General features: G+C 37.5%; 2 protein-coding genes and 1 pseudogene across 12 annotated transcripts in view; 2 read left to right on the top strand and 1 right to left on the bottom strand.

Annotated features, from left to right (window-relative positions):
* REPS1 (RALBP1 associated Eps domain containing 1) overlaps nucleotides 1–13,465 on the top strand; it is an 81,511-nt gene extending 68,046 nt beyond the window's left edge. For 5 of the 7 annotated variants that reach the window (XM_059177421.1, XM_059177420.1, XM_059177418.1 and 2 more), the window contains 10 exons: nucleotides 484–571; nucleotides 2,002–2,103; nucleotides 4,004–4,076; nucleotides 5,384–5,502; nucleotides 6,498–6,562; nucleotides 8,267–8,452; nucleotides 9,564–9,659; nucleotides 10,057–10,205; nucleotides 10,946–11,051; nucleotides 13,197–13,465. In XM_059177421.1, coding sequence (XP_059033404.1) covers nucleotides 484–571; nucleotides 2,002–2,103; nucleotides 4,004–4,076; nucleotides 5,384–5,502; nucleotides 6,498–6,562; nucleotides 8,267–8,452; nucleotides 9,564–9,659; nucleotides 10,057–10,205; nucleotides 10,946–11,051; nucleotides 13,197–13,265 — 1,053 coding nt within the window. In that variant the 3' untranslated portion in view covers nucleotides 13,266–13,465. The remainder of the gene's footprint in view (nucleotides 1–483; nucleotides 572–2,001; nucleotides 2,104–4,003; nucleotides 4,077–5,383; nucleotides 5,503–6,497; nucleotides 6,563–8,266; nucleotides 8,453–9,563; nucleotides 9,660–10,056; nucleotides 10,206–10,945; nucleotides 11,052–13,196) is intronic. The other 2 variants (XM_059177419.1, XM_059177423.1) reach the window with 1 other exon arrangement.
* Nucleotides 13,466–15,149: 1,684 nt separating this feature from the next.
* The window catches only part of ECT2L (epithelial cell transforming 2 like), a 73,897-nt gene continuing 66,462 nt past the window's right edge, over nucleotides 15,150–22,584 (bottom strand). For all 5 annotated transcript variants that reach the window (XM_059177416.1, XM_059177414.1, XM_059177415.1 and 2 more), the window contains 2 exons: nucleotides 17,350–17,522; nucleotides 15,150–15,799 (listed from right to left, as the gene is read on the bottom strand). In XM_059177416.1, coding sequence (XP_059033399.1) covers nucleotides 15,672–15,799; nucleotides 17,350–17,522 — 301 coding nt within the window. In that variant the 3' untranslated portion in view covers nucleotides 15,150–15,671. The remainder of the gene's footprint in view (nucleotides 15,800–17,349; nucleotides 17,523–22,584) is intronic.
* LOC131834875 (U4 spliceosomal RNA) lies at nucleotides 16,465–16,532 on the top strand (annotated as a pseudogene).

Raw genomic sequence — 22,584 nt, forward strand, 5'->3', positions numbered from 1 at the left:
GACTTACAATATACCAAGCACTATTACCTTTGTTTTATATGGGGAAAAAATGAATGTCAAATTTTTTTCAGCAGTTTAGGGGAAAAAAAGTTCAGTCTGTTAGTCTTTGGGTTCTCATGAAATAGTTTGCTTTAACCTCAAAGGTTCAGATTTATATAATATCATGAGATCATCTTACACTTTGCCTTTAAATATTGTCTTCAACCTTAGGTAGTTTTATAGATCTTATTTTTTTTCACTTAAATCTTTAACCACTCAAAAGTTAAAATGCACTTTTTATAAAAGAAGTCAGATTATTAGGCACACATAATGAACTTGATTTTTCACATGTAATTCTAAAACTTATAATTAAAAAATTTATTTTCATGCTTGCCTTAGCATAAATAAAAAAGTCTACTTAAAGTGTTGTTAGTTTTGATTATTTCGTGGTATCAGCTTGGCATTTTTAATGCAAAGTCTGTATTTCCTCCCATCTGTCTTTAGGATACTGCTATTGTTCATCCAGTTCCCATTCGTATGACTCCAAGCAAAATCCACATGCAGGAAATGGAACTGAAAAGAACTGGCAGTGGTAAGGAAGCTGTTGCTGGATTATAGTTTAGACTAGCATCTAACTGAAATACACAAATAATTATTCTTTGAGGGCTCGAATTTCTTACATCATTTTTTATTTTTTTAATGGTACTTTCTGGAAGTATACATATATATGTATGCTTGTATATGTTGTTCAGTTAATATGACAGTTGCAAAAGGGAAACTGTTGAGGGGTTCCTGAATGGTTCAGTCATTTGGGTACCTGACTATTGATTTTGGCTCAGGTCATGATTGTGGGATCTTGGGATCCAGCCCTGTGTTAACCTCCAAGCTCAGCAGGGAGTCTGCATGAGGATTCTCTCTCTCTCTCTCTGTCTTCCCCCCACCCCCTCTGTCACTTCTCCAGCACACTTTCTCTTCTCACTCAAATAAATCTTTTAAAAATTTTTAAGAAAAGGGAAACTGTTGAATTTATGTTATAAAGTTTAAAAAGTAAGAACACTTGGAAATGTGACTTTTCTAATACCCTGTGGCTTGTATTTTTTTAAAGATTTTATTTAGTTATTTTAGAGTACATGTAAGTGGGGGCAGGGTTGGGGAGGAGAAATGGGAGGGGCAGAAGGAAAGAGAGAGAGGATCTTAAAGAGTCTCCATGCAGAACACAGGACTCCCGTCACAAGACCCTGAGATCAGGACCTGAACTGAAATCAAGAGTCGGTCACTTAACTGGCTGAGCCACCCATGTGCCCCAACCCTGTGGGTTCTTATGATGACTGCTATGAACTTAGATTTAAAGTACGTTCAGATTTTAACTGAGAAGGTATATGTTAAAATAAATTTTGGCTTTGACATTGTTTTGCTTAAACTCTTGAAGTTTCTCCTCATTTTAGATTAAATGCTTTAGTTAGAGGTATATTTATTTTCTCAAAAGTATATTTATTGGGGCGCCTGGGTGGCTCAGTGGGTTAAAACCTCTGCCTTTGGCTCAGGCCATGATCCCAGGGTCCTGGGATCGAGCCCCGCATAGGGCTTTCTGCTCAGCGGGGAGCCTGCTTTCTCCTCTCTCTCTCTGCCTGCCTCTCTGCCCACTTGTGATTTCTGTCTGTCAAATAAATAAATTAAAATCTTAAAAAAAAAAAGTATATTTATTTTCTCTGTAAGTCAGCATCATAAATTACTTAATTTTACAACCATTTGTGTGGTGTTTTAAGCAATTACTCTGAAGGGAAAAATTAACAGAATATGAACATGTAAATTGACTTTTTTGTTATGCCCTATCTTCTGTTATGACAGAAAACAAAATTCTATATGAAAAAGCTTATATTTTTATTGAAAATGCTATTTTGTGTTGTATCTCCTGAGGTTTATCTGCTACTTCTTTGGAATATATAAATGAAGCCTTATACTCTGAAGTTTACGAATTTATTAATTCAGTTCTTGTACTTCTACCTATTAATTTTCTATTAGATCATACTAATCCCACTAGCCCATTACTTGTGAAACCATCTGACCTGTCTGAGGAAAGTAAGATAAATTCATCGGTGAAATTTGCTTCTGGAAATACTGTAGGTAAGCAGAAAAATAGTATTACAGTTTCCATTTGAAGTTGATTAAGTCTGGACTTAGAATCTGAATAATTCAAATGTATAGCTATTTCATATTACCTTTACTGAGTAAAGTGGAGATGAGTCAACCCTTTTAAATACCCTACCCTCTGTATGAGTAAATGGTTACTTATTGCCTGCTGGACCTGCTTCTGTTTGTCATCCGTCTTGGTTAACCACATTTAGTCCATGGACTCTTTCCCCCTCACTCCTTTGTCTCACAGGAAATTGTGTGTACATGCATTTATTCAGCATATGTTAAAAGAATAGCATATGGCAGGCTCTGTTCTAGACACTTGAGATTTAGCAGTTAAAACAGAAGGAAAATCTTTGCCTTTGTGGAGCTTCCATTCTGTAAGGGATGGAAGAGAAAAAAAAAATCTTTACTCCTGTCTTAGGAGATAAATACACTTGATAAGAATAAAAGCTGGGAAAAGGAAGAGGGAGTGACATTTTAAATAAGGTGGTCAAAGAAGACCTTACCAAAAGAAGACATTTGGGTTAAAACTTGAAGGAGATGAGGGACTCGGCTATGAATATCTGAAGGAAGACGTTTCAGGCATAGGAAACAGCACATTTGAAGCCCTGCTTAGACAACTGCCTTCTGCTGGGATCAGCAGGCAAACACCTGGAATATAATCAGTTAGCATCTGGGACCACCTGGGTGGCTCAGTCGTTAAGTGTCTGCCTTTGACTCAGGTCATGATCCCAGGGTCCTGGGATTAGAAGCCTCCTTCCCCCTCTTCCACTCCCCCTGCTCTCTTGCTGTCTGTATCAAATAAATAAAATCTTTAACAACAACAAAAAAAGAATCAACATATTTGGCTGGCAGAAGTAGCAAGTGGTAGAGGAATAATCGGGGAGCAGTGTAAGAGTGGCTTTTACTGAATGAGACAAAAAGCCATTAGAAGATTTTGAATGGAGATGTGCTCTGCTCTGACCTTCCTTTTTTAATGAGGATCACTATGCTGTATTGGTAACAGGCCACAAGAAAGCAAGAATCAAAACAGGAAAGGCGATTTAAAAAACAATAAGAATAATACAGGCAAGAGAAGAGGACGGCTTGGCTTATGGTGGTAGGAGTAGAAATGCTGAGAAGTGGTCAGATTCTGGCTGTATTTTGTAAGAAAAGAGCATAGGATTTGTTTACCTGTGTGATACAGGATGGGGCTTGGGAGGTCATGGGCAATTCAGGGAATTTTGATCTGAGCCACTGGGAATTGAAGAAAGCTGTGATAACAGTAGGTTTGTTGGGGGGATAAACAGAAGTTGAGTTTTGGACATCTCAAGTTTGAGATGCCTCTTGGTACATCCACATGGAAATATGTTAATTTTAGCATCCTTTCTGTACCAATTAAACAATTCAGTTATTTGCTAAGAAAAAGGAAAGGGACACATTCTGAAGTAAAACTGAACCAAATAACCAGTCTCTTCAGTTTGTAATCCTTGAAATAGCAGTGTTCCTTTACATTTTCCCTGATTTTCTATTTTAAAATTTGTCATTGCGTCACAGCCATTAGTCTGCCTCTTGGACTTTGCTCCTTCATAAGATTTTGAGGATTTGGAAAAGATATTTTCTGAGGTGAAAAATGGGAAATATCTGGTTTATCTCATAAATTTTATTATTGTCTAAGCAATTTTTTATTCCTATATTAACTTTCCTAGATTATAACTTAAATATGTCATGTTTAACATGATTTGTATGTAATTTTTTACATTTAATAACACTCAGGTGAACTGTTAACCTATTAGCCAGTCTTTAAATATCTTTGATTTGAAATAATAATTATTATATTTGTTTACAGTATATAGGGTAAGAAGTGAATAAAAAATTGTTATTAAATAGGATATATTCCATTTATTAGCAGATGGGTACAGTAGTTCAGACTCTTTTACTTCGGACCCAGAACAGATTGGAAACAATGTAACTCATCAAAGGTCAGTATTTCTGTCAATAAAAAGCATATTAAAATATCTTGTTACATTTTAATATTAAGAATTCTTTTAGAGCCAAGTATGAATTATTTTCCTCTATTCTTCAGTTCTCTGAAGGCTATTAAGTTACCTGTTGATTTAAGTAGAAGGAAAATAATTTTGATTCTTTTTCAACTTTAATAGGAAAGCAAGAAGAGCCCTTATTGTTCCCATGGTATCCTCTGGAAGGCCTAAAAAGAGTTATAGTTAGGATTAGCAGTTTAATATAGTCCTTTTTGTAAGTCAGCAGTTGAGAGTCTGTTTAAGTAATAAATGTACAGATTTCCTTGTATAGCCTTATGGCAAATGCCACAGAATTCTGTATTTTAAGATGTCATCTAGAAGCACGCACCTAGTGTTGGGCTCCCTACCTACCCTGGAGATCTGCGTTATATATAACTTCTCAGGCATAAATAAAAAAGGTATGAAATAGGATGAAGGTGGCAAGGGATTTGTCTACAAGGGCTTAAGCATCCGCTAAAAATTGTGTGCAGGACAGAAGCATCTTTTCCCCCTCATCTTTATACATACTAAGTATCCTTTTGCCACATTCTTGGAGAATATAAAGAGAGACTAGTAGTATAGCATCTTGGAAGAAGTTCCAGATTCAGACTGCTTCTTTGTATAATTACTTCTCTTCAGTCATCTTGGATTTTATTTTCCTTTTTATCCCTGTAAGTGAGGATCAGATTCCCAGAGTCCATGTGACTCTTTTTATAATACAGAAGACTTTGGTGGCAAACATGTGAATCTCTAGGGCGGGTCCAGAATGAGCACAGCCACCATTATAATGAGACTGCCTGTGGGGACACAGAAATGGGCAACTCACGTAGTTGAGCCAGATTCTATTTCCACTTACCAAACTTCAGACTTTATATAAGGTGAAAGCTAACCATGTCTGAAAGTAAAGTTTCCCTTTTGTGATAATGGTTTTTCAAACTAATACTATCTTTAATTGAATGGGAAAATGTTACTAGGTTTGTGTCTATGGAGTTTATCATGTTTAATAATGAACTTCCTTTTCAAATTTTTTGAAATTTGAAAAAATACATAATTATGCTTCATAAAAAGATTATTTGCTACCTTGAATAATTACTTATTTAATGTATATCAAACAATCTTGTCCTTATTCACTGTAATACTTACATGCCACTTGAGAAAATTGTCACATCAGTAAGATCTTTTAACTGTTTAGCCAAGTTTGAAAGCTTAAAAAGAAAAAAGCTCCACTACCTATAGCATGACCAGTTGTAATGGGATGAATTTTATAGGTCTCATTCAGGAACGTCACCTGATAATACTGCACCACCACCTCCCCCTCCAAGGCCACAGCCTTCTCATTCCAGATCATCCTCTTTAGATATGAATCGGACCTTTGCAGTCACCACAGGTAAGGGTTAGAGAACCATAATAATCTATTATTTGACTTTAAAGTTTGTTAAAGAGCACATTTTATTTTATATTCTCTTACTGTGTCTTATTTTTTAATTATCTGAAGAGAAATTTTGAGCTTAAAAGGTGTCAGATGAGAGGAAATTTTTTTCCCTTAATGTGTTTGAGTTTTCATGATAAAGACAGGAACCTCTGAGAGGTGCTGCAAGAGATTTTAAAACAAGCATGTGGAGAGATCAAGAAGAGAAAGCTGATAGGTTCAGTTGGCTGACAAAGGAGAGAAAAGTCTCATAACTTATTCCAAGGTTTTAATTTTTATATAACTGGTTTTATTGTTATTAATAAATCTTGATCAGTATAGAAAAGTTAGGAGCAGAGGGTGATGGTGTTCTGTTTTTGGATGTTATGGTTTTGGAATGATGAGGAAAAGAGGGTATAATAGAAGGCCATTGGGTCTGTGGGCTAAGAAAGATTATATTATTTGAGAATCATTTACATAGAAATGATTGAGTGAAGTATTAAATGTAAAGAGAAAATTTGGAAGTCTGCATATTTTATAGCTGAAGAACATTCAGAAATAGAAGAAAGCCAAGAATGGTTAATATTATGGAAACAAGCTTATCAAGAATGCCTTGTGCAATAGAACAAGAGAGATGTGGTCTGAGATAGAGAGCCTGGTGGCTCAGTCAGTTCAGCGTCCAACTCTTGATTTCACCTCAGGTCTTGATCTCAGGATCATATGTTCAGGCACCACATTGGGCTACACACAAAACAACTCCCTAAAAAAAAAGAAAGAAATATATGAGGTCTGAGAAAAGGCCATTAGTCTTGGTCATTAGGTCATACCTAGATAGTTTTACAGGATACCAAATGCCTCCTGATACTTACCAGGCATTCTTAGCAGTCTTTATCATTTGATCACATTCACTCCACCTATTTGTTCTACTAGCAGAGTATGTATTTACTAAAAAGACAACCTGTGTATTTACTTAGGACAACAACAGGCTGGAGTTGTTGCCCATCCTCCTGCAGTGCCTCCAAGACCACAGCCCTCACAGGTAATTCTCCAGTGTATTCATTACTGACCAATTACATTTGTTAGAGTTTGCTTCTACTCTAGAATTATTTTGAAGATTAGGAATTACCTAATTGTCATTCTTAATGAACATTTTATTCAGGGAAGCTAAGTCTTATTTTGGAAGTCAAGAATAATGATTAGATAGAAACTTTAAAAGTGGACCAAATGCTAATGTCTTGCTAATGGAAGGTTTAGTGGAGAGAACAGTGGGTTGGGAGATAGGAGATGTCCCTGTCTATATGTCCCTGTCTATATGTCCCTGTCTATATGTCCCAGGACATGTCCTGGGCCTAGCAGAGGCTCCATGACCTCACTGCAACTTCCTTCCGGATGTTACTCCGTCCATAAAGGAACTGTAAGTTGGCCACTTCATCCCTGCCAGGTTGAAATTGTTTCCATCTAGTAGGTTCTAAGACAGATTCTGGATTATAGCTGATAGTTTTTTATTTGACTGACTGGCCAACTGCCTTTTACATGAATGAATTTGGTTGATTTTTCTGAGTTAGATTCCTACAATGAAGTTGATTATTTGAAGTTAAAAAGATGGTTTCTTAATCATCAAAGATACTGAAGTTTAAATATTTTATCTAAACTCTCAGCAAGAATACTTGTCTTGGGTTGAACTGTGAAACCCAGTGAGTTGGTCACTTGACTCAAGAACCAATCCAGTGGGGAAAACAGACTTAGAAACAACAGTTACAGTAGAACGGCTGTGCTAGATAGATTTATGAAATGCTTCAGCACAGCTTGACTAACCAGTAAAGTCAAGGATCACATTGGAAAGATGTTAAGTAAAATGAAGGAAGTGAGACTTTAAGCAGAGACTTGAGAGATCAAGAGGGCACTCCTCTCAGAAGGAATGATGTGGCCTGGCATATTCCAGGGAACAAGAGTTCATCGGGGCCACCAAATGATGGGGATTGAGGCTGAAGAGGTGGGAAAAGGGCAGAGTATCTCTGTATCATACTAAGGACAGAAGTCTTATAGGAGAGAGAATTTTTAAAGGGCAAGCAGGGAAGAGCCTGAAGATTTCTTCCTGTAGCACCTTGTACTTCCGCTGTCATAAACTCACACTGTCTTAAGTCCTCGTGTACTTGTCTCTTATCCTGCACTGCACTGCTTCATTAGGGCATCCGACTTATTTGTTCATTCACTGTAATTTCCATAGTGCTTGGCCAGAAGTTACATTTGGATTAAAGATTTTAGAAGGATTGCTCTGGCAAAGGAGGGGAGGACGAATTGGAGGGAAGTACACTGAAGTGTTGGGAGGGTAGCTAGAGCAGTGGTTTTCACACTTCAAAATAACCTTTCCAGAAACATTAAAAAAAAAAAAAAAAAAAAAAAGACTTGTTAAAAGCACAGACTGTTGTGCAGTAGCCTAATTAAGAAAAAAAGTTAGATGCAAGTACAGAGTCAAAGAGTAAGACCAGACCCTTCCTCTCCTTTAATGTACTTTCTTTGCAATAAGAATTTGCAAAAGTATCTTTCTTACTGAAGGTTTATCATCTTAATTTTTTGAGTGTCTCAGCATTCCACTTACAGTTTTTAGAGCTAGATGCTACTGTCACTCATCTTCCTGAATTTACAGATAACAAAGCATCTCTACAGTATATTTTCAAAGAAGAAGGTTGCTGACAGTGATAGACTAATGAAGTGTGTTCCTCCATCCTGACCCATTGTGTAGGCTCCTGGTCCCGTTGTGCATCGCCCAGTGGATGCCGATGGCCTAATCACTCACACTAGTACCTCACCTCAGCAGATACCAGAGCAACCAAATTTTGCAGATTTCAGCCAATTTGAAGTATTTGCTGCATCAAACGTCAATGAAGAACAAGATGATGAAGCCGAGAAACATCCAGAGGTCTTACCGGTCAGTATTCAGGGCTTATTTAATTTTCTGCTGGGAAACTCTTCCCACATTATATTCATAACAGGTCTGTAAGCAGAGGAACCTCTAAAAGAGCAGATACCAGAGTGGACATCAGCGAGTAAAATATCTGCTGCTGCTGCTTTAGAGAATTTATATTCCCTGAGTCTGTGCTTCTTAATTAGTTAATTGGCCTTTGATACCTGCTGGTTACAGTATAATGCCTAATAATCAGAATGTGGTGGGGTGCCTGGGTGTCTCAGTCGATTAAGCCTCTGCCTTTGGGTCGGGTCATGATCTCAAGGTTCTGGAATCTAGCCCTGCATCAAGTTCTCGGCTTGGCAGGGAGCCTGCTTCCCCCTCTCTCTCTGCCTGCCTCTCTGCCTACTTGTTATATCTATTTCTCTCTCTCTGTTTCCCCATCAAATAAATAAATAAATAAATAAATACCATTAAAAAAAACATCAGAATCTGGATAGAAGCTAGCTGTCATGGGAAAAGGCACAAACAACCCTCCGGGCATGCCTAAAACAATGCTCAGGGGCTCGCATCTGATGTGTGATTTGGTGAAGATTTGCATGTAACAAATGGCTATGGTTACCCTAGCTACACTCCATGCATATGATGTGAGTCACATTAGTTAGACCTACAGACCACGGGCTGCCAGATTCCATCTTTACAGACAGTGTTTAGGAGATGCTCTTCAGATCTAGTGACAGGAACTTCTGCTAGCCACTTCTTTGAGCCTGAAACTTTTTATCTAGCCCTGGGGCCACTTGGGGTATGGCCTAAACTATCAGGAAGGCAGGGGAGGGCCTGAGGGGAAGTACAGGTGTGTACAGGGTACTGGTACTCACGTCTCTGGGGCAGAGGCATCCCCCTGCCCCCACCACAAGAACTTTCCAAACAGTGCTGGGCTGCATCCTCAGCCCTCTCCTGCTCTCCGCCCTTCTGCTATAGAGAATGGCCATTTTTACAGGGTTTTCTCACAATCCTTATTATGAGAATGAATATTTTCTTAACATTTTACTCTCCCAATTTGTTAACATACATATTTATGCATAATTGTATACTGCTTATGTATAATTAGGAATGATAATATATTCATCTCTAGGTTGAAAAAGCTTCTGATTCTGCAAGTTCTCTTCGAGTTGCCAAAACAGATAGTAAAATTGAAGAAAAGACAGCTGCTAGTGTTCCCGCCAATGTGGTACGTGATGTCTTCTATAATATTGATTATTTTGTACATATAAAAAGTTATCTGACATCATTTTCACTTTGTAAGATTTTAAAGGTGACAAAGATCTTAGAAATGAAGTGAACTGCTGAGTATCTAAGACACCTGGGTGGCTCAGTGGGTTAAGCCTCTGCCTTCAGCTCAGGTCATGATCTAAAGGTCCTGGGATCGAGCCACCTCTCTTTGCCTGCTTCTCTGCCTAATTGTGATCTCTCTCTCTGTCAAATAAACAAATAAAATATATTTTTTTTAAAAGTGGGTCAGGTGACTTTTAATTTTTGGAGAAGAAGCAGTGTAAAGAAAGCAAATGATGAGTAACTGTGAATGTCTTGAAGACCTCCCCATTGTTAACGGACTTCTTCTCTTGTAGAGCAAAGGCACCACACCTCTTGCTCCACCACCTAAACCTGTTCGAAGAAGATTGAAATCAGAAGATGAATTAAAGCCAGATGTTGATGAACACACACAGAAGACAGGTGTCTTAGCTGCTGTGCTTGCGTCACAGCCTTCAATTCCTAGGTAATCAGAGCGGTCCCTAGACAAAAGGGGCAAAAAGCACAGCACTTAATGTATCAGAATGAAGGAAATTATGGTTAGACTGGCTCTCTAGTTGAGCAGAGGGTCCCAGGTGCTCCTCTTTGAGAGTTTTTTGAGTAGTTGTAATATTCTCCCCACTTTCCCCCTTTCTGTTATCTGGCTCGATTCCAGCTTCATTTTAACAACCTAATGCAAACCCTAGAGCAGAGTTTTTTTTTAAAATTAGTATGGAGTAACAGTAAGATTTTAACTCTGGTTGCCCTGAACCAGGAATCAGCCAACTAGGGCTCGTGGGCCAAATTCATCCCATGGCCTGTTTTCTTAAGGCCCAGAGCTAAAAATGGCTTTTATATGTGGTGTAAAAAAGAGAAGGGAGAGAAAAGAGAAAAAGAAACCAAAAACAAGAATAGGCTACAGAAATCATATGGCCCACAGATTAAAATATTTACTATGTGGTTGTTGATAGAATAATGGTTACCTGCTCTGGACTAAAAGTCAGGTGATTCTACAGAAAAAGAATGAGAACAAAAACAATAAAATTTAATCTTCTGAAACTTAGATACTTTTGGTTGACCACTGAAACTGAGCTAATGATGTTGAGCTATGCTATTAAGGCAAAAGATGTTCCCTCTACTTTCTGGATTTAGAGAGAGGTCAGGGAAGAATGGAGAGAGTTTAAAAATAAATGACAATCATATTTTTTGGCCCTCTTATCTTCTCAGGTCTGTTGGAAAAGATAAGAAAGCAATTCAGGCATCAATTAGACGCAATAAGGAAACCAACACAGTTTTGGCCAGATTGAATAGTGAATTGCAGCAACAATTAAAGGTATTCTGAATCTTTATTTGGGGAATTCCGTGGACTCAGAAATCTCAGTTAACTGGAGCTTAGAAGTGATCCGGCATTTTTAAGCTAGTATGAAACTTCCCAGGCAGTAAGAGAAATGTGTATCTAAAATGTTTTTTACACCGTTGAATCTTTGTATATTTGAAGGAATTTTGTATACTCAATTCTGATCTGATTGTATATATATGTGTATATATATATATATATATATATATATATATGGCATTACTGTTCCTGTAATACACTGTTCCTGTAATGTTCCTGAACGTTTATAATGAAGCCCAAGAGAAGAAATGTGACCTTGAGCACCACCAGGACAATATATGTGGTTCCCTATACTCTTACTTAATTCTAAGATAACTTGAGTATTGTTGGTTTATCCTTTTATCAAAGACAACTCAGAGTCTCTTAAAGAGAGATAAACTGGTCTAAAGAAGATGGGGACAGTTGAGATCATTTTGCATGTGAAAAAGGAAAGACAAGCCTTAGGTAGAAGTGATGCTTATGGCCCATGTATACTCCCATCATTTACACTTGAGAGGAATGGATATGTTTTTCTTTCTTACCACTCTGATTTCTTTGAATCTCTGCAAATAAAAATGAGCTAGAATCATTTATGGCCTACCAACATTAATCATTTATATCTTATAAATCAGTGACTCTCACATCTCAGTGTATATAGTCAGGGGTCGTGTTAAAATGCAAATTCTGATTCATATTAAATATGGAAAGGGGTGAGTGCTGTGAAGTGTGTAAACCTGGTGATTCACAGTCCTGTACCCCTGGGGATAAAAATATATGTATATGAAAAATTAAAAATTAAAAAAAAAATATGGAAAGGGACCTGAGGATTCTGCATTTCTCATAAGCTTCCAGATGATGGAAATGCTGCTGGACTGTTGGTCCCACTTTGAGTAGCAAGGTTATAAACCACAAAGACAAGAGAAGAGTCCATGAAAGTGTAAAATGAATGCAGAGTTAGTTTGTTCCCATAACATTCTGTTGGTATCCCTCATCCAGCGTTTATCACACTATCTGGTATTATTATCTATGGCACATTTGTCTCTTTTCCCTACTAAAATGAGCTCACTGAAAGTTATAATTTTTTCTGTTCAGGGTGCCCCCCCCACGTGTGTGTGTGTGTGTGTGTGTGTGTGTGTGTGTGTGTGTGTTCGTTCCAAATTCCAAACCAAAATACATTGAGAAAAAAGAGAGAGGGATGTGTTAATGCTCAAGCAGGATGTCAGAAGTGAGCGAGGACTCCCTAGATAAATTTGTAACCATCTTGTCTCTATCCCTAAAAATCTAGCGCATGTTAGGATTTGATAAATATCTGTGAATGAATGATATTTTTGTGTAGCTCTTTGATCAGAGAAAATATTTATAGTCACTCTGTGATTATGAATTTGGTCTGTTGTAAAGGAAGACTATAAAACTAAGGATAAGCTTACTAGTACCTTACCTTGATAATGAAAATTTTGTTGACACTTGTTTTTCTAAAGAACGAAAAGCGCCTATAGAAACATGTATATAGGAGCTATTTTTAAAATCACTTTTCTCTCTATCTTGAAAAGAAAATAGGAAGTATGGTACAAAATTGGAAATGGTTCTGGTTAAAAAACTATCAGCATGTTTGAGGAAAAAAAAGTTGAGTTAGGATTTGCTGGCTATCTGAAAAGACTGTTCACAATCAACAGTGCTAAGAAATTCTGATTGCAGAATAAATTTATTCTTTGTGAAACCAAAAGTCAGATGTGGTTCAGGAGTTATCAGGACCAGATAACATCACCAGGGGAAATGTTAATTGGTTCATCTACTGTTCCTGCAGGGGGTAGGCTTTATGCAAAATGCATGCATTAGTAACATCATTTGCAAATATTGGCTTTTCTCTGATAATTAAAAAACATTTTATTACCCTGACTTACTTAGTAAGGAAAAGATTTTAAGATCATATTTTAATAGTACTGACATATAAAGAAACTCCTTGCTAAGTTGAAGTATCCTCTTAAAATATGAGTGACTCTCCCTTTGTCTTAACAAATTTAAATTGTTTTCTTGATGCTGAGTTGTTGTTAGCTGTGCCTTCATTTTTATATACTTTGAAACATCACTTTGCATCTTTTTCAGGATGTTCTTGAGGAGAGAATTTCTCTGGAAGTTCAACTGGAACAGCTTCGACCATTCTCTCACCTATAAGCCAATTGCCGTTAACTGTGAACATACCCATTTTTAAGCAGTTTGGGGTTCAAGCCAGTTTGGAGACCCAAACATTCAGCTCACTGCTTAATTCAACATTAAATTTTATGATTCTGTTTTGCCCTATATGTTCACCTGTATTTAAGTATGTTTTATTTTTTAATTTCAACAATAAAAGGGTCAGGATGACTTTTCCTGGAGGATATATTGTGTTTGTTGGCATAGTCCACACTTCTTGCTCCATAGTGTCAGGAATACATAACATCGGTCCAGGATACTTAAGTGGCCAGAACCTCACACTGATTTGATTTACAGAATGGCCTTCCCATTTGGATCTCAAGCAAAGACTGAAATATTTGCAAAAGAAGTCAAAAAAATAAATTGTCAATTTGTCTTTTAGGTTTAATATTTTACATGAAGCATCTATATTTTGTAAAAATCTTAAAAATGAGTTTCCTACTGAATTTTATATTTTAAAGAACTGTATTGGATGAGGCATTCTTTAACCATTATCAGCATTCTTTAGGAGTCATGTGGTACTTTCAGGCTTCAACTTGGAGGTCAGATTTTATAATTTTCCCAGTGAAAATTGAGCAGTTTCACCAGTAACCTAAAATTGTTGTGTGTGAGATTTTAACTCAGCAGTCACGTAAACTTATGAAATAGCTATGAAGTCAGGTCTTAATTGTCCCATAGAAGCAAAGGGAAAGTGTTGAATCACAAATGACATAAGTACTGTCCACATGCAAACATCATCATTTTTTGCATGATTTATGCTCTTAAGTCTTAGTTAGAAACTTATGCTTATCAGTTGCTACATAGATTATTTTCAAATAATAATATTTTAAAACTTTTGAGGGCATTAATTATTCACAGAATAAATGGAAATTCCTTGAGATTTCTAGTTTACCTTCAGCTATTTTGTCATCCAATCTTTGGTCATAGAGACTGGTTTTTCCTATTAACAGAGCTTCTGAAGTGTGTCCTATTCAGGTTGAAAAAATGTCGTAGGATTTGTTTCATATTATATGATATATACATTTTGATCATATGTGTAAATTTGCATTCACTGCTGACTAACCCTTTAATGGTTTATTCTATGGGATCATAGATGTTAGGCTGCATGGATATATCGTAACAGAATCAAGGTGTGATTTTACACAAAAAACAACACAATATTTTAACTTCTCTACATTTTTTAACAAGAATTTAAATTTTTAAGAATTAGAAGGAATTTATATGTTTATTGAAAAAAGAAAATGCTTAAAATAGCCCAGTTCACAATCCTAGACTGTACTAGTAGATTTTTACTATCTTAAAGGAGAATATGAAGCAAAAAGGAAACTGACAAGTGAAAGTTTCCAAGATCAATATCAACTCTAAGTAAAAAATATTACTATTACTGCATACATTAGCAGAAGTTTCCAAGTGGCTAACAGGTTATGGCTTCAGTTTGTTAAATAATTAAATGAAGGTTTTAAAGATACAAAGACTACCAAACACGTGCTTTGCTGTTTCTCTTCAAACAGAATTGTCTTAAATTCTTTATATTTGTTTCTTTTTAAAAAATCTTTTATATATTTACTTAAGAGAGAGAGATCATAAGCAACAGGGAGTGGTAGAGGGAGAAGCAGACCCCCTACTAAGCAGGGAGCTTGATGTAGAACTGGTCCCAGGAAGGATCACAACCTGAGCCTAAAGCAGATCCTTAACCAATGAGCCACCCAGGAGCCCTTTATTTTTGTATCTTAAAGGTATTTTGTGTTGTTGTTTTTTTTTTCCCCAACAGCCTTCTAATTTAGCAATGTCTAATTTAACTTTTTAAAACCTCTTACTTAGAGGGTCTAAAAATTTTAATTTTGCAACCAAAAAAACACTTCAGAATCACAGGAAACTTTTGTAGGAATTTATTTTTAATGCTCTCTGGAAGAATATATTCATATGAAAGACATGTGACAGGTTTTTTGCCAAATTGCCATTTATATTTTTATACACATTTTAAAATCAATAATTATATCATGAAAATTTATAAAGATATGATTGGTAAGTCAACAAAATATTTCTCTAGACTGATCATTTAAGAAAAACTTTTTTATTCTGACTTTTTCATTAGCTCATAAAACAAAACTTTAAATATGCAATTATCTTTGTTCTGTCAAATTTTACTGCCTATGAAAAATAACCACCAAAAGAAGTGCTTCAAAATTTTGGACTCAAGTTGTTCTTCTGTACATTTCTTTGCATAGTTGAACATAGATGATAAAGTTTAAAAGTTAGGAGGGACTTTATGGATCATCCTAATTCATTCTCCCCATCCGTGAGAAATCATTCTGCTTCCTACTGGATCTTCTGGAACAGGGATCTCTCGGTCTTTGCCAGGGAGAATTAGCACCCATAATATTTTTCTTACTTCTCCATACTACTTTTGATTGCACTTTGAAGTACTGACAACCATAGGAATTTATCATCCTCAACCTCTGTAGCACAAATCCATTCACATTTTGGACCATGAAGAATAAATGCATTCTTGATATCTGTAAAAATATTTGAGGTCCACTAATTAATCTTGGCAGGTCACAATCAAAAGAAAAGAAAATGTTACAAAATTCAAGAATTGATCAAGTCATCTTTAAGAACCTTTTGTAAACTAGAAAGGGATTCCAAAAGATACAAGTCCAGTTTAGAATATAACTTCCTAAAAATCCTGAATAATTCAAATATAATCTAAAATAATCTTTGTGATTGTGTAATTCTAATAGCAGTTATTTTTAAAGACTGGTAGATGATGTCATGTTCTTTAACTCTTTGTCTCGGTCCCTCCAGAAGGAGGATAGTAAAGGTCCCTCCAGAAGGAGCCAGTAAAGGTCTACACTAAGAGTTGGTGCAGGTAGAGATGCTGAGAGCTAGGCCTGGACCACCTTGTTGGAATTAAGCCAACTATGTAGCTGAGTGCCAGCTGTCTAGCGGGTTACATAGTGATGTTTTGACACAGACACAGCTGACTAAAGGGAGATTGAAAGCAGATGTCCTACACTCTTTAACCATTCGGGGTGATTATAGATAACTAACTCATGTCAGCTGAGTTTGTCTTCTAGGTGGAAATATTTATTTTCCCTTTTGGTGTTCATTTCTTCTCAGGCTCAGATTTAAAATGAGGCTAAAACTAAAGGGAAGGAATCCTTTTTGAAAGGGCGAGTTCAGCTTTGCGCAGTGGCAGTATCGTAGCCAATGAGGTTTATCCGAGGCGCGATTATTGCTAATTGAAAGGGCGAGTTCCTTCTATAAGACCTTTATTCTAGCTTTAACCTTAAGTCCTGCCTTGACATGCGGTGAAGAGTATTGGAATGAGAGCTGTTCCATTCAGCTGTTCCTAACAAAAACTGAGAAAAGAGAAGGATCCTTTTAAGCTTGGCAAGTGAAGTGTAGGTAATAACTAAAAATAGGCATAGTATTTTTAAGTAGGATTTCTTTTCATAACAGATGATAGTTCTGTTGAGGTTATTAATGAATGAAATGTTTGTTACTAAACATCCTTTGCAAATCTGTCAGTTACAGAAGAACTATCAACTTAAATATGAACTTATGGAAGCAAAGGTACACTTCACTGTAATAATCTGTAGTAATCGCTGTAATAATCACTTCATCTTAGTGGAATGGAAACAGCATATAAAAATCTAAAATAGTAAAATCTATAGGCAGTATTGAGTCCTAGTAAAATGGAAAAGTGATAGGTTAAAGTATAAAATTGTAACATTTACAAGCTGTGGTGGGTAGTGGCTCTCTTGTCAGATTGCTTCAAAGAGCTCAGGATGATGTGGGTTCGTGCTTCCCTTTGTGATTTTTGAAAGTTGTTTTCCTAATATGTAGGGTACCTGTCTGACAATGCCAGCATTCCTTTTTTTTTTCTATTTCCGATAGATGCAAGTTTACATTAATGAAATCCTAAAATTATTTGGAGAACTATTTGCAAGCTTTCAAATGAACATTCCAGTACTTTTCCTACTTTATATTTTAATAGTTAATGAGCATTATGTAATACGGGTTTCTAAAGGTCTTTAACTCTTGGAAGAAAAAGAATACATACATTTAGAATCTGGAATGTCCTCTACAAGTAACCTATGAAGGGCCACTGATGCAATGAACTGGTAGGTTGATTTTGAAGTCCTCTCAAACGGAGTATGAACTGTGCCCCGACTAGAAACAAGCAGTGCATCATTGAAGAGGAAAAGACTGAGGTCACGGGTGTGTTCATAGGACCTGTGTTAAAGTGGAGAAGGGTTACATAGTAGGCATACACACATGCTTTGTTATACAGTTCACCGTCTTGGCATTGATAAGCCAATAGTTGGTGGTTTTGCCTGCTGCAGACAGGTTGAAATGGCTCATTGGAGTTCTCAGTAGTTTTTCTCCTGGTGTAAATAGTCTCTTCTGTCTCTCAGGCCACTTGGGGGGGGGGGGGGGGAGAGGCGGCCTCCAGGCTCCAGTGGAATGCTTTGAACTTACCCACTGGATAAGCATTCAGTGTGGGAATGTGGAGGAAAGACACAATGAACTTTTCCTCCTTTTCAACGTGAATCATGCTAGAGCTGTGTTAAACTTCTGTCAAGTTTGGTATTTTGTGTCTGATGTATTTGGGCAATCTGGGGAAGGTTTCTGTTTGGTTTGGTTTCGTCTTCAGTCTTCAGTTCATCTTAACAGGTTGGGGTAGAGAAAAGCACAAGAACCAATATGACATAAGGTGTCTTAAGCACACAGCTGGGAAAAGAAAAGCATTTAACTACTAGGTAGGAAATTAAAATTCTCCTAATTATGGTTGGAGGGAAATCAATAGATAACATACTTCATCAGTATGAAAGGTGAGAATTAAGTTAACTCTTCATTTTCACGGAGGTTGCTATGATGGTCAGCTGTAGGCATGTTTACGAACAGGCAAAATGTGCCCTCAGCCTCCGTCTGTTACCCTCATTACACTGTTGTGTTATTGGAGCCAGGTCTTGTGCTTGGCAGGCACCAGTGTACTCTCCTTTAGGTTTGCTGGTGTGAGTACTCACCAGGGAGTCAAGTAATGTGTTGGGGAGGAGCGGAGTGGGGGAGCACCCACTTCCCAGTGTCTCTAGCCTCCCTCCCCCCATGTTGGGAGGATAACCAAAATCTTTTTTCTCTTAGAAGTTTCAAGCAACCCTCACTTGCTCGAAGGAAGGGAGTCCATATACTGGCTTGATGTTCAGAGGAAGTCTTATTTTTAATCTTCACTATTTTTTTTAATTGCCATTTGAAGTCTACATAAACTTTCACATAAACACTAAAGTGGCATCAATTCATACCATTGGCATTTTTAAGTGTCCTTTTTTTGTTTCACTTTTTCTTTTTGCTTGGGTCCCTCCTCCCTTCACTCAGGTCACCCAAATTACCCAACTCCTACCTGTCTGTCTTTGTTTTCTTACTTGCTCAGGTAATCGCACACATATGTACATATATACACATCTGTTTACAGGTAGGTTGCCATTATTTTACAAAAATGGTAATATCCACACTTTTTTTCTGTTTTTCTCACTTAGCAATGGAAATCACTTCAAGTTAACTGGTATGGCTTGCTTTATTTATTTATTTATTTATTTTAAGATTTATTTATTTGAAAGAGAGAACCTAAGTGGAGAGAGGGGTAGAGAGAGTCTCCAGCAGGCCCTACACTGAGTGGGGAGTTCAATGCAGGGCTTGATCCCAGGACTCGGAGATCATGACCTGAGCTGAAATCAAACTCAGATGCTTAACCGACTAAGCCACGCAGGTACCCCTTTATTTTATTGTTTTTAATGGCCAAATAATACTTTATGGTGTGTATAGACATCATTGATTCCACTCTTCCCTTTTGATGTCCATTGGTGTGTACAGGCTTGGGTCTCTTTCCTCCTTTCTTTTCTCCTTTCACTTGTTCTTTATGGCCACTATGTGCAATGTTCGAATAAACTGATCTTTATTTACAATCAAATCCCTTACATGTGTTGTTATTTCTTTCAGATGGGCTTGCGAGGATGGGGTGGGCTGTGGTGGGCAGGTAGGATTGGTTGGTCAAAGGTTTTATGTATATTTATCAAAAACCGGATTGCTGTCCTTAAAAGCTACTATAATTGCCACTTAGAATCCACTTGATATAATAATGGCTCTGACTTGTACATAAGACAAACTTCAATGTCCCTCTAAATTACCTAGAGATTTTTGTTAAAATGCAATTTGAAGGTAGTAGAACTAGAGTCGTGTGAGAGTTTCTGCATCTCTTAACAGCTGCCTGACGATGCTGATGTGCAGAGCACATTTTGAGGAGTGAGGCAGTTAAATCATGTATTAGTTACAACCATGTCATGCTAGGTGAAGGACTGGGATCCAGGACTGAAACTTTTTTTTTTTTTAATTGTAATTATTTATTTGACAGAGAGACCCAGTGAGAGAGGGAACACTAGCAGAGGGGGTGGAGGGAGAAGGAGGCTTCCCGCCGAGCAGAGAGTGTGATGCTCCGATGCTCGATTCCAGGAAGGACCCTGGAATCATGACCTGGGCCGAAGGAAGATGCTTAATGACTGAGCCACCCAGGCATCCCCAGGACTTAAAAATTTTTGAAGAGTACTATATTTCAGGTTCAGCTATTCAGAGAGTATTAATGAGGTCTTGGCTCTGTTAGGTGTATGGATAAACAGAAATGCCCAAACGCTGGGGCCAACTTTTCCTTTTTCATGCATTTCCTTCCCATTTCTGTGTGGCTGTGATTTAGGCTGGAAGGAGTGGGTGCTTCACACACACTGACATACACTTGCAAGAAGCAATATTCTAGATCAAGTTGGTAGGATATTCTGACAATAATGGTGCCTACAGAACTAGGGATGAGGGAGAGAGGAGGCTAGAAAGGGAAGAGGTCTTTCCCAATCTGTGTGTAATTGTCTGTACGTGGTGAATGGCCACTCTAGGTAAAAGACCCCCACCCGTATTCTTGCCTTCTTTTTGTTTAGCAATTTTACCATACTACTGATATGAACAATTATTTCTCCTATCATACCAGTTTAGAGAAATGTTCAAAGCTATAAAAAAAAAAATGCTCTATTAAACTGAATTATCCGAGAATATAATACATGTTTGCTTTAAAGAAGTGCCTTTGAAAGGTAATGAATCATTTTTTCATTCGGAAGTGGTAACCCCGAGGGCAGAAATAAATGAAAGAATTCCGGTTTTGTGACCCACGTGGATCGAGCGGGTGGTTGGGCCCAGGGCAGAGCAGGAGCAGGTACATTATTAACTCGGAGTTGAGGCCACTTGTCCTCAGAGGACATAAACAGGGAAAGAGGCTTGAAAACACACAGGTTTTCATTATTTCAATCAATTATTTCATGAGAATGCTATTTAAAATAAATCTGAGTTCCATCTAGAAAAAAGATTTTCAAAAGCCATTTACTAAGTTAAGCCCTTCTACAGGCTCCTGGGTGGCTCAATCAGTTAAGTGTCCGACTCTTGATTTTGGCTCAGGTCATGATTTCAGAAAGGGCCGTGGTATCCAGCCCCATGTCGGGCTCAGTGTGGAGTCTGTCTGTCCCTCTCATCTCTGCTCCTCCCACCACTCATGCTCTCTCCCTAAAATGAGTGGATACCATTCTTGTAAATAAATAAAGCCCTTCAAGATCTCCAACAATTTTCATCCAAAAATGAGACACACTAAAAAACATAGTAACTCCTCTACATATGTAAAAGTAAATAATTTCATCTCTCATATTGACATAATAGAGCAAAGGAAGTGGAAACTATGGATCCTAATAACGTTTCAGAAAGTCAGTTGTCATATTCAAAAGAACCAACTGTAAGGGTAGAGTTTTTTCTCCATGAACTTGGATAGGATTTCTTTCCTTGTTCAGAAATAGGTCAAATGACTCAGCAAAATGTAACAGGTCTGTTATAGTTTAAATTCCTAACATCATTCTAGAAATGTTTTATTGTTGTTTATTGTATTAGAAGGCCAAAATGCTGAAGTATCCAATTTCTATAAATACAGGAAAACCTTGAAAGGAATTTTACAACCTTGGGCATGAGCAGACAACAGCGAGCCATAGGTTCTCTGAGCTGACCTGGGTCAAAACTGTAGCTTCTATACATCCACACTGACTTGAGGATTACAGGCTTTCTGAGTTTCCAGGCTAAGAGCCAATTCAGAGCCAGAGTCCAATATCTCTGGGAAGTCCCCAGTACATAGCTGCCCCAGTAACTGACTGTAGGCCCCCTTGGGTTAAGGCTAAAAAGAAAGTTTACAATATGCATTTTTGGCAGTGTAGTAGGGTTTCTCCTCAAGAGGACTTGGTCTGAGAAGTGGATGTCTCCCTTTGGTGATTCAAAGCCATGCCACTGCTCACCAGTCCTCGAGGGCTCCGCCTTTTGTCACCTCGGCATCAAGGGAGGGAAGGGGAACAACAACAAAAGTCCACGGAAAAAACAGCAGGCTGAAAGCCACGTAAGTGAAAATTGGTGTTTTCTGGAAAAACGATATAATGAAAGTTCCAAATTGCATAATATATTCTAAAAGCTTAAGCTATCCCCAAATTCTGTGGGCTATATTGACAGAGGGACAAATAACTTCAACTTTCTTAGCTCTAAAATGACACTGTGACTTCATCTCTACCCAGAGGAATTTTTTTCTTTTTATGGTGCAAGTATTGACTGATTTTGTTCTGTGTCGTGGCTCTTGTTTATCAGTAATTTGTTTAGCACTCACGGCTTAGTGGGTAGGTTTATTATGAGGAAGGTTCAGTTCATCTTTCTAACCCGCTGCTCTCGTCAGTAGACAGAGCACTGAGACTTGGTTCTGAATTTTGGACCAGCACTTACTCTGTAGCCTCAGAGAACTTACTTAAATCCAGATTCCCACCCATAACATGATTCCAGACCTACTTGCCGCAGGAAGTGATTGTAATGAGTGTGTCAAATGAGAGAATGTAACAAATACGGTGGGGTCACGTGGCTGGCTCAGTTGGAAGAGCATGTGACTCTTGATCTCGGGGGCTGTGAGTTTGAGCCACACATTAGGTGTAGAGATTACTACAATAAATAAGTAAAAAGCATTAATAGAAAATATGGTAAATTATAAAGCCTTCTACTCATGTAAGTCAGTATTTCATGTATAAATATAAACAGTTTCCTCTGAGTAGAAATCTCTAATGGAAGTCACGGGAATGGGATTTCCTGAGTTTTAGGTGACTTTCCAAAATGATAGAAAACAAAGTAACAGACTAAGTATTCTGTAATATCTTTTGGAATATGAACCTATCTTGCACTTACTGAATTTTAA

This window comes from Mustela lutreola, chromosome 6, assembly GCF_030435805.1.
Source record: "Mustela lutreola isolate mMusLut2 chromosome 6, mMusLut2.pri, whole genome shotgun sequence".
Classification (NCBI taxonomy): Eukaryota; Metazoa; Chordata; class Mammalia; order Carnivora; family Mustelidae; genus Mustela; species Mustela lutreola.